Source organism: Cryptomeria japonica, chromosome 4 (assembly GCF_030272615.1).
Source record: "Cryptomeria japonica chromosome 4, Sugi_1.0, whole genome shotgun sequence".
NCBI classification, from domain to species: domain Eukaryota; kingdom Viridiplantae; phylum Streptophyta; class Pinopsida; order Cupressales; family Cupressaceae; genus Cryptomeria; species Cryptomeria japonica.
Genome location: NC_081408.1, coordinates 775,250,049 through 775,268,420, shown reverse-complemented (window position 1 = coordinate 775,268,420; position 18,372 = coordinate 775,250,049). Strand labels below are relative to the sequence as shown.

Here is an 18,372-nt window from a genome sequence, read left to right as displayed (position 1 = left end):
AATAAATGCCAACTTTGAAAGGGCAAGTGGAGGAACAAAAAAACATAAAATGGAGAAAAACGTTTTAATAGGCTGTCAATCTGAAAGGGCAAGTGGAGAAAAGGCTTGATTGCCTTGATGTCACTCTTAAATAAAATAAAATAAAAACAAATTCACACACGCCTCAAACTTATGGTGGCGACCAAGATATAATTCGATCACACATGTTTTGTCAACGTCTACTGGATTTGAACATGTGACCTGCGCCTCGCTAGAACCTCCGGACGGACAATATCGTGTACGCTCTAGATTTTCAATTTACATGGCTTCTTCATTAAATTTAAGTTTCTCTCTCTAACGTCAACCCCATATAATTCACTGACAGTTGTCGGTTCCCCGTGATCGAGTCTCACACGCGTCGCGTGTACGATCGGGACAATGCCGGCGGAAAAGGCGACCGGCTGGAGGCCGCGCGGGCTACCGGCGGTCGCGGATAACAAATTTCGATCCCGAGGTTAAGTTAAATGTTTAAAAAAATGGGGTTTTACGGAGGGTAAAAAGTCTATACGGATTTGCGTTTAAGTCTCTGCATTTTTTTTTCGTTAAATATTTTTTCTGAATCGGACCAGGGTTTGGAGAGAGAGGGGAGAGGGGGGCTTTGTTATCAGGGAGGAAAGAAAGAAATGCGTTGTGCTGGAAGGGTGGATCTCCTTACGGCCGGCCTGAGACTGGATCCCGCGATCTCTGGGATTCGACCTTCGAGGAGTCTCGTGTAAAAAGTTGATGGAATGAATGGGATTCGATGCCGGGGCAAAGAATTGAGGAGTAACGAGGGTTTGAATTTATCTGTTTAGTGAAAACTCGGTGGTAATCGAGTTATTTTTGAGCGATGCTGCCTGCACGATGAGCAGCTCCGGCGATGACGACGAGGATGTACAATTCTTCGAGTCTTTGGACCGAATCCCCTCTGAAGAAGAGGAGGATGTTGATCTTGTTCAGGAAAACTCCCGCAGCGGCATATCGAATCGTCGTAATAATAATGACGTTGAGGGAGCTAAGCGTAATAAGAATTCTTCGAAGTATGAAATTTGGAAGGGCGAGCCCGGTTCTGTGAAGGAACGCCGACAGCGGCTTCTCCGAGAGCTGGGGCTCAGCAATGACGGGGATTTGAAAGCTGATGTGAATGCCAATGGAAGGCGAGTGCATTTTTCTGAATTTCAGCCCGCGGCAGAATGTACTAGCAGCGATAGAGCCCTAGATGGATCCATTCTGGAAAAGCCTTTGTCGGACGGCTCAAATCCTCGTGATTTAGCAAGTAAGCGAGCGATTTTTACTGTAATTGCGTTAAAATCCGTTTGATTTAGCCTTACTGTAGCTTAAGTGCTGTTGAATTTGACTTGTAGGATTGTACCGAGAAGATAAGAGGCTGAATTTTTTGCTACATCGGTTAAATGTTCTTAATTTAGACTTGTGGATAGACTATCCTGGACAGTTGAAAAAGATTGTGCCCCTGGCTAAACAATTCTCAGGCATTTAATTTGGGACTTATTAGATCAAAATGTAATCAAACTGGACTTGTAGACTAGCACTGACAAGAAATAGTGCGATTCATTTGCTACGCCAGCCGGATGTGTTTAAATTACTCTCGTAGATAACCCCGGGGCAGTACTCACAACTTAGAAGAACTTACATGGATTTTCTGTCCGCTCTAGCGAAATGCTTTTAATTTGAGACATTAGATTGAAATGAACTTAAATTAGAGTTTAAATGTAGTATTTAGAAGAAGAGAGATCAAATAAACTTAAATTAGACTGGTAGACAAGGGGCAACACTGAGAAAATCAGAGGTTGATTCACTTGCTACCACGTTATCTAAATACACTATACTTGGGGCTCATCAGATCCATATGCACTAAAAGTAAATTAGAAGAGTGGTAATGAGAAGAGAAAGAAGGATTCCTTTGCTACACTGCTGAAATACACATAAATTAGTTGATCCTGGGAACTCAGAACCAAATAGTTGTGAATTTGAGTACACATCAAAAGGCTAAATTAGTTCCTTAGGTTAGGAACTCACTTTTTAAGGACTTTGTATTGTACCAGCAATAGTAAGGCATTGAGATGAATATGGGCACCAGACTGTAAGATCAGAAGACCAGTTTCTGAGGAAACCAGAGAATAATTCCCTAACTTTGCCAGCCAAATGTATTTAATTTAGGACTCACTAGATTAAGAGGGAAAAAATGGACTTTTGGAATAGTATTGACAATAAGAGAGAGCAATTCCTTTGATATGCTGACAAAATGCATTTAAATTTGACTAGATACCCCTGGGCCCGTTGACACAGATTGTTTCCCTTGGAATACTAGCCAAATGAAAATTGATCCAAATGCTGTTTAAAATAGACTTGCAGAGCAGTACTGAGAAGGAGAGAGATAAATTCATTTATACATTGGCTCAATGTGCTTAAATTGCCCTCGTTGATAAATAAACCTGGGACAATTAACAGCAATGGTTTCATTGCTATACTAACGAAATGAATTTAATTTGGGACTTTCTTAGATCTGACTTAAAGTTCTCAATTGATACTGAGAATAAACAGAGTGATTTGCTAGATGTGCTTAATTTAGACTTGGAGATCACCCTTGGACAGTTTACTGGCTATCTTAGCCAAATGCATTTAAATTAGGATTTATTAGATCTAAATACACTTGAACTGGATTTGAAGAATAATGGTGAGAAGATATGAGTGTTTCCTTAGCCGACTGGTTAAATGCACTTAAATGAGACTTGTAGATAACCCTGGGGTGGTTAATAGAGATTGATTTCCAGGCTATACCAGCCATATACATTTAATGTAGGACTTATAGGTTACTAGATCTACATGAGCTTAAATGATGCAGAATTGATCCAGTGAGATGCTGAATGGGGGAGGGCGGTGAAGCCAGATCTTGCTCTAGTTGCAGTCTGCTGTATGAATCTGAATAGATGAGTAGGTAGGGGTTAGATCTGAGCAATGGATAGAGAGTTTTGTCAGCTCTGGTAGTTCCATGGTTTTTTCAGAAGCATCATTCTCGCGATTTTTTATTGTGGGGCTTTTCTCTTGATTGCATCCGACAGGGACCAGTGCTCTTGTTCACAACTGAGCCCAAGTAGTACCCCTTCCACTTCCAGACAATGATGTAGGCGTTTCTATACCCCCATGCAGATCGAATGGAACCAATATGCTTAAAGAGAGATATTGAGAAGAAGAACAAGTGATTCATTATCTACACATGCCAAAACTTAACTAACTTAGACACACAGATAACCATGGGGTGGTTAACAGAAACCGGTTGCCTGGCAACAATGGTCAAATATGTTGAATACTGGACTTATTATATCCATATGCACTTCAATTGAACTTCTAGTATAGTACTGAGCAGAAGAGAACGTGGCTTCATTGGTGCACTAGCCAAATGTGCTTTAATTAGACTTGTTAATAGCTCTGGGTCAGTTTTACGAAGACCAAAGTTTCATTCCTTGCCCTCACTAGTCAAATATTCATTTAGGACATATAGGTTGAAATGCAGCAAAAACAGACTCGTGGAATAGTACTGAGAATAAGAGCCAGTGATTTGCTAGATACGTTGGCCAAATGTGCTTAAACTGAACTTTTAAATAATCCTGAGATATTCTGTAAATAACAGAGATCAATTCCCTAGTTATGCTTACTGAATATGTGTAATTTAGGGGTAATAATATTGTAATGCTACTAATTCGCGCTTGTCTGGTGAGCTTGTGAATGTTCTTGAATTGGATTAATAGATGAACTTGACACACTTTTGAGAAGAATTGAGATTTATTCCTTAGTTACATTATCTATTTGCTTGTAGATAACCATGAGGTATTTTTCACAAGAACAGAGTTCAATCACCTTCAATAATCAAATACATTTAATTTTGGACCATCTGCATTGGAATGCACTTGATTTATGCTTGTGGAAGATCCTGGGGTAAATCTGGGAAGAGAAGACTAATTCCTCAGCTAAACCAGTCAATGCTTTTAAATTAGAATAAATTCATCCAAATTTGCTTAATTGCACTTGGTACATGACTTGATTCCCTGGCTGAACTAGTTAAATTCATTTAATTTATGACTATTTTAGTGCAAATGCATGCGGAAGATCCTGGGATAATTCTGGGAAGAGAAGGTTGATTCCTCAGCTAAATCAGTCAATCCTTTCAAATTAGAATAATTTCATCCAAATTTGCTTAATTACACTTTTACATGACTTGATTCATTGGCTGAACTAGCTAAATGCATTTATAATGACAAATTACATTCAAATGCATATACTTTACACCTGTAGATAATCTCAGGGAAGTTCTTAATATAATTTTGTAGATGATGCTTGGTTAGAGCATAGTTAGTTTCTCTAGCAATGATAGTTAAATGCTTTTCAATTATTCGAATCATGTCGAAATATGCTTAGATTTAGACTTGGGTAAGAGACTAGGGAAGTTCCTAAAGTTTCTTATAGATGAGCCTGGGTCATTTCTAAGAAGAACAGGAACCTATTCTCTAGCTATACTAGCCAATTGCACTTAAATTAGACTTGTAGCTGACCCTAAGGAAGTTTTGTGCGAAACAGTGTTTGATTCCCTGTCACATTAGACAAATGTTTTGAATCTAGATTAATTATATACAAATGTACCTATTTCAATTGCCAAATATATTTCAAACAGGTCATTTGCATCCTAATACACTTAAATTAGGCTTCTAGATGAGAAACAAGAATGATTGCTTAACAATGCACATGCAGATTGCTCTTGGGCAGTTCTGAGAAGAACAGAGAATTATTCCCCTGTGACACTTGCAAAATTCAGTTGAATGAGGACTGGTAGTACCCAAATGAAACTAATCTAGATTTGTATCTAACACCAGGGAAGTTTTGAGATCGATCGATTGCCTAGCTAGACTATCTAAATGTTTTTGAATTAGCTCATAAATTCTCTTAACTTACACTCAAGTAGAGAATACTGGATTAGTTCTACTTCTGACTACTGAGAGTAGAACATATACTGATTTTGCAGCTTAACTGGCCAGATGCATCCAAATTAGAACCAAATGCACATAAATTAAAGTTCTAGGTACTCTGGTACATTTTTTAGAAGTGCATAGATCGATTTATTTGTTGTGCTAGACAAATGGATTTAATCTAGAGACTTATTACAGCCAGATATAAATAAATTATAATGATCCAGGTTTTTTTTTGAGAAGAATAGAATCAGTTCCCTAGCTACACTACCAAAAACCAGATGCATTTAGATTAGGCCAAATACATGCAAACACAATTAAATTGGTTAAAGTAAATTCAAATGCAATGAAAATAGTTTATTTACAACCAAATGTGCATAAATTAAACTGTAGATGGTGTTGGGATGGTTTTGAGAGGTGCACTGACTGATTGCCTTGCTATATTGTGTAAAACAGATGTCAACTCTCCTAATGGCAGGATTAAGCTTGATCAAAAGAAACATAATTTGGGTCATTTAAACAGAACTGACACAAAAGAGCCAACTAATTTGCACTCTCTGCAGAGTTTCTCTAGTGGTGACCTTAGGGATGAGGTAGGAGAAGTTACGGGTGGGGTTAACTCTGCCTCTGATAGCAGTGGAGAGCTTTTTTGCAAGATCAAAAACCTAGACAATGGGAAGGAGTTTGTTGTGAATGAGATATCAGAGGATGGTACATGGAATAAACTTAGGGAAGTAGATACTGGCAGGCAGCTAACTGGGGAGGAGTTTTTTCAAAGGGTTGTTGGGCATTCTCCTCTTGTTCAAGAACTCATGAAGCGGGAAAGTGTAGAACAAACAACACAGAAACAGGGTTCTGATTCAAATAGCATAAATGGCTTAAAGACAAAAAAGAAAGGAGGCTGGCTGAAGACGATAAAGGGTGTTGCTCACACAATGAGGAGTAGTAACAAAGAGAAGAAGAGTAGTGATGAGAGAGACACCTCTTCTGAAAAGGGTGGTCGGAGATCTAGTTCTGCTACTGATGAGAGCCAGGATTTTTTTTGCAATATGCTAAAGAAGACAAAAGTATGGCAGTATGGTAAGTCTTGCAAGGAGTTCACTGCACTTTTCATGGGTCAAGAAATCAAGGCACATCAAGGTTCCATATGGGCATTGAAGTTCAGTTTGGACGGCCGATATCTTGCTAGTGGTGGTCAGGATCGCACAGTTCATGTGTGGCAGGTGACAGAGTCAAAACAGAAACAAGATGTATCTGTGGAAAAACCAGAAGAGGGTATTTCTAACAACTATGCCAATGCCAATGGTTCAACAGAGTATGTGTCCATGAATATTGAAAACCCTGCAGATAAGAAAAAAAAAGGCATGTTCATGGGTGGCAGAAAGAGCTCGAGCACAAGTGCGGACTGCATTTTCCCACCTGAGAGTATTTTTAAGCTTTCAGAAAAGCCACACTGTTCTTTTCAAGGTCATTTGGATGATATATTGGACCTTTCATGGTCCCAATCTCAGGTTAGTCTGTTTGACTATGCTTCTCTAATTCCTTTTATGCTATAAATTAATGCCCTCCTCGTGGTCAATTTACTGTATTTTTTTTTCGAAGCACTATATCTATCTATTTGTCTGTAGCTGTAGAATTCTGCATGAATTAATAGCACCATATCATCCTTTAGTGCATTGCATTCCATTTGCATAACTAGTTGGATTTAATTGTAAGGTTGATTGCAATTAAGTTTTCCACCTTCTATTTTTTATTGTACATTGCAATATACTCCTGTTGAAAAATGTTTTTCTTTTCTATTTGTAAGCACTGTAAGAGTGGGTATGTTGGTTGATAAACAAGTGACATAATTATTAATTACGGAGGAGGTTTATACGTGTTATCAACTTTTCAGTTGAATTCAATTGGCCAGGTTTCTATTTTTTTGAGCTAAGTATCATGTTTATAAATCGAAGTTAAGTTGGTGATGTATAAGAATTACCTGAAAGCTAGCTGGTGAAATATGCTTATTCTAACATACAACAGGGTTTCTATTTTTATAATTATCATCTATATTAACCCAGGCTAAACTGTTAACATATAAGAATTGCTTGAAATCTTTTTGGTGAAAGAAATTAATCTGTTTGTAGACTGAATTTAGTTTTTCATTTGACAGTATCTACTATCGTCATCAATGGACAAGACGGTGAGATTGTGGCATATATCACAGAAAAATTGTCTGAGAATGTTTAAACATAATGACTATGGTAAGCTGAAATTTGGTCTAGTTAAATTAGTTTTGTGTTGGAATTTAATTGAAGATGCCTTTACCCTTTCAGCTTTGGTCCAAAATTATTATAGTTGTTTTGTCACTTGATGACATGGTTTAATACATTCTATTAAAGTGACATCCTACAGGGTTAGCTAGGACAAAAATGCACTCATGTGGTATCTGTTTCTTTTCTTTGCATGATACTTATTGGACTGACTAGGAACCTAATTTATTTTCTCTCCGGTTTTGCCATGGGTGGCAGTCACATGCATCCAGTTCAACCCTATTGATGATAGATACTTCATTAGTGGCTCACTGGACAAAAAAGTTCGAATTTGGAGTATTCTTTCTCACAAAGTTGTTGATTGGACTGATATATATGAAATGGTTACTGCTGCATGCTATACTCCTGACGGACAGGTTTTCTTATATGTTTCTCTTGCCCATCTAACTAGTTAAATCTTTAAATTGAAAATAAGAAAACATACTAGGATGTTTGATACGCCACAATTGAATTCTAAAGCTATTTTTTTGATGGGGAAGCAGGGAGCATTTGTTGGTACTCATAAGGGAAAGTGCCTCTCCTATAATGCATCAGGTACACTACTAACAAGATCTTTCATATTTAGAAGGAACTTTTAATACTTTGCTTTATTAATTGCAAATTAGTGGTTCAGACTAGTTGTTGAGTGTATGTGTGTGTGCGTGCATATTATGGTTAATCCATCATTTTTTAATCATGTTAACAACTGATCATGTCACATTCACGATTGATTTTCACGTTCATTCATTGTTGATCTTGACTGAAACTGAAATCATGAAGATGATGCACGTTGCCCCAAAAATTTTATGCACATTGTGAATCTATAAAAAGTGGCACTATGTACAGTTCCCCATGTCCATTGCACCCAGTCTCCCATGTCCATTGCGTAGCCAATCTAAAAAAAATGTCTGCATCACCCTATGGCATGGGGGACACAGGCTAGAACTGTCCTCGCAAGGACCTGATACTGGTATCTGCAGGTGACTTTGGCTTGGATATCAGGATCCAGATGTGTTGTCATCAGCTTTTGTCTGGGCTATCCCTTTGATTGTGTGCTGTGGCCTTGTGATTGGTCAAGTTGGTGAGCATAGCTAGTTAGATTTCACTCTGCATGCTATCATGCCCCGAACCTAATTTTCTGAGGTCAAAGTTTGCTGCAGTAATGGTATGTTGCACTTGAATTTGGCTATGGTGACATCCTTTTCTGCATAGGGTGCCTTTTTGTGTGCTCACTATGTGATGTAAGTCACAGAATTTGCTGAATTTCTTTGTTCAAGTTCGAATTTTGGCTAACATTTAAAAACAAATCATAAAAATATGTCCTAAAATTCATATAGAATGTCAAGGCTTTGACTTGATTGCAAAAAATAGTTGATTCTGGTTTGATCCCAGAGTTTTTTTTGAGTTTGGTACTGTTTGGATGATTGCTGGTGTTGTTTGTTCCTCATTCTTCCAATTTTGCTGTTTTCTTCTTTCTGCTAATTCGCAACCTTCAAGATGGTTCCTAGTAGTGATCTCTACCTAATTGGAGGGGCCAATTTATTGTCTTATCCACTTCTGGCCAGATAAGACTTTTAAAGTTAGGTTATTTAGATTTTTATTGTAGTTAAATTTATTAATAGTAAAATTTCTTAATAGGTTTTGTTTTTTTATTATTAATAAAGCTTTTATTTACATTTTAATTAATCATATTTTTTTTCTTTTATTCCTTATATTTAATTTTCTTTTGTATTTCTTTTTATCTTTTGTATTTCTATTTTAATTTTTTGTTTAGATTATATTTAGACATTTTTTTGTTTAGGATTGATTTTAAATTATTAATATTTATAGTATTTTATAAGTTCTATAGTTTTTTTTTGATTAATCAAGTGAGGGGTAGGGGCACTCTCCCTTTCTATAAGAATTTATGAGAAATATACAAAGTTCTTACCATGATGTTTGGCAAAAGATACTAGATTCGTTGCAAAATTTTATGGCTGTTGGGTATTGTATATTGACTATATACATTGGAGCATGAACACTTACACATAGAATACCTTGATCAACCGTTATATGTAAGGCAAACATACATACTAGAGCCTTAAAACTTTTAACTTGTTAAAAAATACTATTTTATTACCCTCCCATATGGTGAAAGCTTATTAAACAATCCATGTAAAGGATTGTCACATGTTGATGGGCTTGGATTCATAGGTACTATTGTCTCACTTGATACGCCACCTCGTCGTCACAATTTTTTTATCACCTTCTTTGCCATTGCCAAATTAAATGACTCTTGAAGAGGAGAAGATTTATCTAGCTTGGGCAATCAAGTACTTCTACTAATGGTATGTATGAACCGCATGGGGCACAATCTTGAAAACCTTGAATGGTAGCCTCATCCTTATTAGAGCCTTTAGATTCTATTCACCTAACAATACCCATGGACGCTAGTCCCGTGAATTTGTAACCAGTGCAAAGAAGAGAAGAAAGCTTAATAGGTGTAGCTAGAGAAGCAAAAATCTCCAAAAATCCCTGATTATACTTGATTTTTTGCAACTCTTTCCAATAGAGTACTTTTTACCCCAAAAAATCTCCCCTTTTAAAAAAATTATTGTCTGCAGTTTTTGACAATTTTTTTTCATTTAAATCAGATAAAAATCGCATTTAAAAAACCTTAATCATTCCATTGCCAACTTGTGAAACCCTCAAAAACTGTGAAATGGTGTTATATGAATAGCATAGTTGTGTGATCTTTTTAGGACATGCATAGAAGACACAACTAGTTGCAAATTACAGGAAATCGAGAAGTAGTACATTTGAGACAAAGACAAGCAATTGTTTGTTGTAACAATGCTGCCAATATATTTTATAACTTTACACCTTATAAATTGTATTTACAGAAAATTCAACTAGTGCATACAAATAGATGAATAAATTGTTAAACAAATTTTTTAATGTGCACATCACAAAGATCAGTCAATTTAGATTAACAAAATAAAAAAATGTTAAATCTATCTTATTGTGGTTGGGCTTCCATCCAAAGAGATAGTATTTTAATGTTATGACAAGTGAATGGTCTATATTCCGAGCTTATATCTTTGCTCATTGTACGTGCTCCATGTTTTGTGTCTATTTTATCAAGGTCTAATTTTATCAGTGTTCCACATTCCCCTGCCATAAAAACGTGCGTCCCTTGTAGGGGGATGTTTCCGAGATTTGGGGACTTGGGGGTGTTTACCCTCTGGGTGAACAGTTTAGAACATACAGATAGAATACTCAATGCAAAACAATAATGCCATGGATGCCAAATAAGATCAAGCAAATATAAGGGATACTATTCCATTCATAATCATGCGTGTCTTTACAAGTGACCTTCCATGGTACATGAACCGAGGGGGTGCGAGGGGCAACCATTGCACCCGTAATTACCATCCCTCGGTTACCATACTAACAAAGACAAGTACTACTTAATTAACTACGGTTTTACTCTCGTACAATATTACCGCTAACATCATCCCCCCCAAAAACAAGGTCGTCTTTGGACGACTTACAAACAAAATGGGGAATACATTGTTACAACAGAACCCAAAATCAAAAACTAAGGGGGTGCAGAGGGCGTCCCTGATGAAGAGGGTGCCGATGTGCGGGGTGCGGCTGTCAAGCGAGCCTGTAGCTCATAGACCTGCTCAACCCGCAGCTTGAGGTCCCGCTCCGCAACCATCTGGCGTTCCATCGCTATCTTCACCATCATTGCTGCCTCCAAGACCTCTTTATCTTTCTGCTCTACCATCTCCAAGGCACTACCCAGGCGACTCTCCAACATAGCCCTGTCCTCGTGAGCGTCCCTCAACTCTACCTCCAAGGCACCCTTCGCCGACCTCTCCTCGGCTAATACTGAGTACAAGGTAGCACGCTCTGCATCCCATGAGGCCTTCTCCCGTGCCAATTGCTCTTTGTGCGACTCCTCCATCTGCTGGAGTCGAGCAACCAACTTGTCTTGTGCCAACAGAGTCTCCTGGCGCTGGGTCTCGGTACTCTCAGCAATAAATTGCGACCTTCGCAACTCATAGTGGGTCTCTTGGAAAACCTGCTCGATCCGCCGCAACAAGGACTGTCTATTGGTCTCGCCAACTTGTTCGCGGAGGCCCCAATCCTCCAACATCTGTAAGGTTTCCGTAGCAGGCCATCCACCAAACTCAAAACACTGCGCAAAGTGTGTTGTGCACTTGCCCCTCATAAACCCGAGTAGTTGCTCCAACTCCTCTGTCCGAGCATCTCCCTGAGACCGCGCAGAGGCTACCATCCGTCGGGCTTCCACAGCCATATCAAAAACGAACTGCTCCAATTCCTTATCGCCCTCCACTCTCGGAGATGCTAGGACACCATCTCTGTGAGGACTCTAGAATGGCTCGTCATGCGGGGGGCTGGGAATCAACTCCTCCTGTCTGGGACTCAGCACGAACTCATGAATGGGTGAGTGGTCACTCTGCACAATTCGTGTTGTCTCCGACCAGGTCTACAATCTCGTGCAGGCTCGGCTCCCGCCGTGGGGAGAGGACCGCTACTCCAATTGGTGCTAGTGGCGTCATTTTGTACCGACTTAGCCACGCACTCATGTCCATCTGGGAAGGCGTATCCATCTGGGAAGGCATACCACTTCCTCCAAGCTGCTTTGCTCGTATGGCCTCCCTATCTACCTTCCCACTATTGTCCCCAACCTCTACTGCTGCCGTGAGACTCTTGTCGTTGACCACGTGATGCTCTAGTAAGGCTACCACTGTCGCGATTGCCTGTGAGGGGACCATAATCACGGGTGTTCTGCCCTACCCAAAACTAGGAACCGACACTACCAATAATGCCGCTCCAGAAAGAGCCGTCTGCTCGGGTAGCTCACCCGAGGGTCGTGTGGCTGTTGCTGGCACAACTGAGAGAGGTTGAACTGTGGCCGTCTGTGCTACTATAGAAGATGGCAGCAATGGCTCTGGCGAGGGCCAAGTTTCCACACTAATAGAAACCACCAAGAAACGGTTGGGGGACCTTTCCCTAACATTGGAGGAGATCGGTGACAGGAGTACGGTAGAGCCGTACACGCCATACAGAGGTGTTGAGACCAGGAGGGAAGACGAGACAGAGACCGAGGACAAAGAGGCCAAGGATACCGGTGCGACCGAAGGTGTCGGGAGGACACAAGGTCACGGTAGTAGAAGTAATATGTTCGGGGTAGGCTCATCACACCCTGGTAGTTCGAGTAACTTGGTGGGACCCAACAGACCAAATCTTGACGGAGTACCTTCGGGAGGACAAGTGTCTGGAGGAGGAGTTCCTGGAGGGTTAAATTCAAGTTACGGAGGGCAGACCAGGCTGTTGCCAAGAAACGTGATGGCGAATCAACAAAAATTACCAAAGTTCACCGAAGATGGGAAAGAAGATCCTGTACGGCATTGCCATACATGTGAGACAATCTGGTCGGCCAATGGGGTGATTGATAGGGCGGAATGGATGGTGCAATTCTCCGCCACCCTACGAGGAGTAGCCATTGATTGGTACTCGGATGCTGATAAAACCGAACTGACAACTTGGGATGAATTGCACAAAGCCTTCGAAAAGGAGTTTCGACTCCTCAGAGACGATAATGAAATTGTAGCAGAAGTCCTGAGCACCAAGCAAGGGAAAAATGATACCATCCGAGCATATAGCCGACACCTCAAGGAATTGTTGGGAAGAATGGATAACCAGCCCCGCGATGGGTTAAAGAAAAGGTGGTTTGTGGAGGGCCTAAAATCGTCACTCAGAAGAAAAATTAAAATTGTATCCCCCACATCGTACGACGATGCCTATAACCGGGCAATGGACCTGGAGAGTGAAGGGAAGACATCCAGGAAAAAGAAAGACAGATCCTCTAAAGAGGACTCCTCCTCCGATGGAAGTAGCAGCGACGAGGGGTCGAGTAAAAAGGTGCAAGCCCTTCAAAAGGATATGCGCATGATGAAGGAATTCAAGAGCTTGAAGGGAAGCACCAACAAAATGAGGAAGTATGGTGCGCAGAATGTAAGGAGGAAGGTCACACAAAAGACTCTTGTCCAAAAAAGGCCTTCTGCGATAGTTGCCGAGTGTTGGGACATTCTACCAAAGAATGTCTGTAACCGAAGGGGAGAAAGAGGCAACAATAATAATAGCAATGATCAGAGTCGAATGTAGTATGATGCCAAGGGACGACCGATGATTCAGTGTCAGGCATGCAACCAATGGGGACACTTCGCGCGGGATTGCCAGAAAGAGGAGGTATTTGCCATGTGTTGGGACATTCTACCAAAGAATGTCCGTAACCGAAGGGGAGGAAGAGGCAACAATAATAATAGCAATGATCAGAGTCAAATGTAGTATGATGCCAAGGGACGACTGATGATTCGGTGTCGGGCATGCAATTAGTGGGGAGACTTCGCACGGGATTGCCAGAAAGAGGAGGCACCCCAGCACTTGTGGAGATGGTGTGGTCTTGGAGACCACGATGAAACAAATTGTCCCAAGCCAGGGGTTAACCTCCTCAACATTGAGAAGAATGGTGAGAAAGAAGTACTGGCAATCACCGGTGCTCAAAACAAAAAGGCCACTTATCCCGACCCCTGTACGGAGAAAGAGAGATTACGGGAGGCAAAAGCCAACATTGAGCGTGAGATGACAGCTGAACGACGGAACAAAGAGGTGGTGAGTACATCATCCCATATTGAAGCTGAAAATAACATAATTAGGCAAGTACTGCAGATGGAGGTGCCGATAAGGGTGAAGGACCTTCTAGACACAATGCCACAGTTGAGAACCGCCATTTTAGTTCCATACAAACCACTGCGCAGGCACCTTCGGGTGCGGCACGAGCGGAAGTTCCGGTCAGCCCCTTAGCTAACCCAATTGTGTTGGCCTTAAATAGTGGTCGGCATCCTACCGTAGTAGAGATGGGAATCCTCGGGGCTATCCTCAAAGACACCATAGTCGACGGAGGTTCGGGGGTGAATGTGCTACCGGAGGATATGTGGAAGAAGCTCGGGAAGCCAACACTATGGCCACCCACATTCAACTTGGTAGGTGTAGACCAACACGACATCAAGCCACTCGACACCCTGATGGCCCAACCGGTGACCAACGGCACACAACCCTTCCTACTAGATTTTGTGGTAATCCCACTCAAGAAGAAGGGGTATGACGCAATCTTAGGGAGAGGGTGGCTGATTATAGCAAAGGTGAACCACGACTGGAAGAAAAGGACCCTTTCCATGGAGAAAGGGGGGTGGAAGAACACCACTGATCTGAGGACCTAGGTTGTCGGCAAGGAACTTGCGTCATCTAACTTGGATTTAGAGGATTCAAAGAGATGGGAGTGGGACTCCTATGAAGGTAATGACGAGAGGGAACTAAACGACGAAGGAGTGCTTGAACTCGGTGAATGCTTAGAAGATGACACTTCCTCATTGAATGGACTCTTCCACTGGCAAATGGAAGATTATGAAGTGTTTCAGCCTGCTTGTCACATGTTGCAAATTGAGGATGAGCCAGGCGAGAAGGAAGAGTTTCCGCTAGAATACACGGAGTACAAGGAGGGAGACGCCAAAGTAAATGATGTTTCGGCGTACGAATTTTCAAAGGATAGACCAATGCGGTACGAAGACCCCACCGTGAAGGAGACAAACTTAGGAGACATTGCCAACCCTCGAAATGTCTGGGTAGGCGACGATTGGAGCTCGGTGTTGAAGGCCACAACATTCAAAATCTTCCTAGAATACAAGGACGTATTCGTGTGGTCCTACAAGGATCTGAAGGGGGTCCCGCCAGAAATGTGTGTCCATTGGATACCATTGGTCTCGGGAGCCCAACCGGTATGGAAGAGGCCGTACCGAATGAATAAGAACTATGCTGCGAACATGAACGAAGAGATCGAACGGATGCTGGAGGCCGACATCATATTTCGGGTGGAGACAAGTGAGTGGGTCTCGCCGATTGTGATCTCACTCAAGAAGGAGGCCAATCAGATCCGCATCTGCGTGTATTTTCGGTGCCTTAACGTAGTCACCATCAAGGACCCGTTTCCTATACCCTTCACAGACAACATCCTGGAGGAGGTGGCTGGCCATGAAATGTACTCATTTCTCGACGGCTTTCCAGGATACAACCAGATTTCGATAGCTGAGGACAAGTTGAAGACCACCTTTGTGGTGGAAGATGGAGTCTATGCGTACAATCGGATGCCGTTCAAGTTGTGCAATGCTCTCGCAACCTTCCAGAGGATAGTCCTTCACATCTTCGATAAGATGTCTGTGGGAAATTTTAAAGCCTTTTTGGATGACTGGTCGATTTTCAATAGCGAGGATGCTCACTTGGTAGTGCTAAGAGAGTGCATGGAGAGATGCTGAAGGGCGAGGCTCGCCTTAAATCCACGGAAATGTAGATTCATGGTACCACAAGGGAAGCTATTGGGCCATATCGTTTGTAAAGCTGGACTGAAAATTGACCCGGATAAGGTACGGGTAATTGTAGAAATGGAGTCGCCCATTGATGTGACAGGAGTCAAGTCATTTTTGGGACACATCGGATATTATCAGAAGTTCATTAAGAACTTTGCCCAACTTTTATTTCCACTAGACAAATTGACAAGGAAGGGCGAACCGTACATATGGGAATCGGCACAAGGGGAAGCATTCGAGGAACTCAAGAGGAGACTGGTGGCAGCACCCATATTGGCCTATCCAAACTGGGACCAAGAATTCCACGTACACGTGGATGCCTCGAACTATTCCATTGGGGCTACACTGGTGCAAGAAAGGGGACATGGGTTGGATCATCCCATCTACTTTGCCAGTCGGTTGATGTCGAAAGCCTAGAAGAACTACAGTACTACCGAGAGGGAAGCCCTCGGAATGGTCTATGCCGTATAAAATTTTTGACACTACTTGCTGGCGACACCCTTCACTTTCTATGTGGACCACCAGGCTTTGATGTACTTGGTAAACAAACCCATCATCCAAGGCAGGATAAGCAAGTGGCTACTTCTCCTTCAGGAGTTCACGTTCACAATATTTGTACGGCCAGGCAAGAGCCATGTCATTGCTGACTAGTTGTCCCGGATTATGTCCGGAGAGCTGCCAGAGGGGGTGAATGACGACTTTCTAGATGCTCACTTATTCAAGATCGCAGTACTGCCACCATGGTATATTGCCATCGGGGAATATCTTTCCACCTCCGTATTCCCCTAAGGTATGCTATCCGGAGAACGAAGAAAACTCGTGTTGAGAAGCTGCACGTTTTAGTTGATTAATGGATTGTTGTATAAAATGGGACCCAACCAGGTGTTACGTCGGTGTGTGATGGAGGAAGAGGTGCTAAGCGTTTTGAGGGAGGCACTTGAGGGGTCAGCGGGAGGCCATATGGGACCAGACACTACGACAAGAGAGGTGTTGCTAGCAGGCCTGTGGTGGCCCACATTGTATAATGATGCGAGAGAATGGGTAGTAGGTTGTGATACGTGTCAGAGAGTAGGGAGGCTGCTGAAAAGGGATTTCATGCCCCTCAACCCTTCGCATGCTCAAGGACTATTCGAGCGCTGGGGGTTGGATTTTATTGGGCCACTCAAGGCTGGCCGCGCGAGGAGATGTCGCTACATCGTGGTAGCCACAAAATATTTAACGAAGTGGGTTGAAGCACGGGCCCTGCCTGACAACTCGGTCGTAAGTACAACAAGATTCATTTATGAGCAAATCATTACACGGTATGGTATCCCTATGCAGTTGACCAGTGACAGGGGTGGACATTTTGTGAACCACATTATTAAACTCCTCACTATTGAATTTAAAATTTTTCATTCATTGTCTAGCCCCTATTACCCGCGAGCCAATGGGCAGGCTGAGGCTACCAACAAGATTCTCGTGGGGGTAATCTACAAGTCGTGCGGTGTCGAGGGAGAAGACTGGGAAGAAAAATTACCTTTGGTCTTGTGGGCCTACCATACAACCTACAAGGTGACCACATGCCAGACTCCGTTCCAACTTATGTACTGGTAGGAAGGTGTTGTGCTAGCAGAATTCATGGTGCCAAGCCTCCGCATTGCAATCGAGAACACACTAGGGGACATGGAGAGCCTAAGGGAGACATTGTATGTCTTGAACAAGCTGGACGAGAAAAGAATGATGGCCCAGTGGCCTGCGAAGGCAGCCCAACAAAGGAGGAAGTTGTGGCACGACAAGCACTTGAAACGAATGAGGTTTGCTCCAGGACAACTGGTATTGAAATATTATGGGCGTGATGAGATTAAACCAGGCAAATTCAAGGTACGATGGTGAGGACCATATAAAGTCCGCGAGGTGGCAGAAAACGAGGTAGTGAAGTTGTGGACACTGGCTGGACGGGAGGTTGCAGGCAGCACCAATGGGTTGAAATTAAAACTGTATCACGAGCAGAGGCGATCAATCGACCTTGATTCCTCCCGAAGAAATAATAATTGAAAAAAATAAGAGTGTGGCTGTACGGGAAAAAAATTAAAAAAAAAGAAAAAAAAAAGAAAAAGAAAATTGCACTGTACGGTAAAGCGCATCGTACGGTGGAGCCCCGCGTGCCCACCGCGCGGTGGAGTCTGCGTGCTCTCGTGCGGTGGCATGGCGGGCTCACTATGCGGTAGCACGGCGTGCTCGCTGTGCGGTGGCACGACGTTTCCATTGTGTGGTGGAGCCGCGTGCACCCGCGCAATGGTGCGACGTGCTCACCGTGCGGTGGCATGACGTGTCCACCGTGCGGTGGAGCCCGCGGGCTCCCGTGTGGTGGCACGGTGTGCTCCCGTGCGGTGGAGCCACGTGCTCACCGTACGGTGGAGCCCATGCTTTCACCGTAGGGGGATTTATATTATACCCCGCAGAACATTTAAAACAAAAAAAAGCAATAATGCCATGGATACCAAATAAGATCAAGCAAATATAAGAGATACTATTCCATTCATAATCATGCGTGTCTTTACAAGTGACCTTCCATGGTATATAAAGGAACCAAGGGGCTGCGAGGGGCAACCGTCGCACCCGTAACTACCATCCCTCGGTTACCATACTAACAAAGACAAGGACTAC

At 42.3% G+C, this 18,372-nt stretch overlaps 1 protein-coding gene across 1 annotated transcript in view; it reads left to right on the top strand.

Moving 5' to 3' along the window:
* The first annotated feature begins 551 nt into the window (after positions 1 to 551).
* LOC131031988 (uncharacterized) overlaps positions 552 to 18,372 on the top strand; it is a 29,969-nt gene continuing 12,148 nt past the window's right edge. The window contains exons 1-5 of the mRNA XM_057962864.2: positions 552 to 1,294; positions 5,454 to 6,508; positions 7,153 to 7,243; positions 7,511 to 7,668; positions 7,795 to 7,846. Of these exons, the coding sequence (XP_057818847.1) occupies positions 883 to 1,294; positions 5,454 to 6,508; positions 7,153 to 7,243; positions 7,511 to 7,668; positions 7,795 to 7,846 (1,768 nt within the window). The 5' untranslated portion in view covers positions 552 to 882. The remainder of the gene's footprint in view (positions 1,295 to 5,453; positions 6,509 to 7,152; positions 7,244 to 7,510; positions 7,669 to 7,794; positions 7,847 to 18,372) is intronic.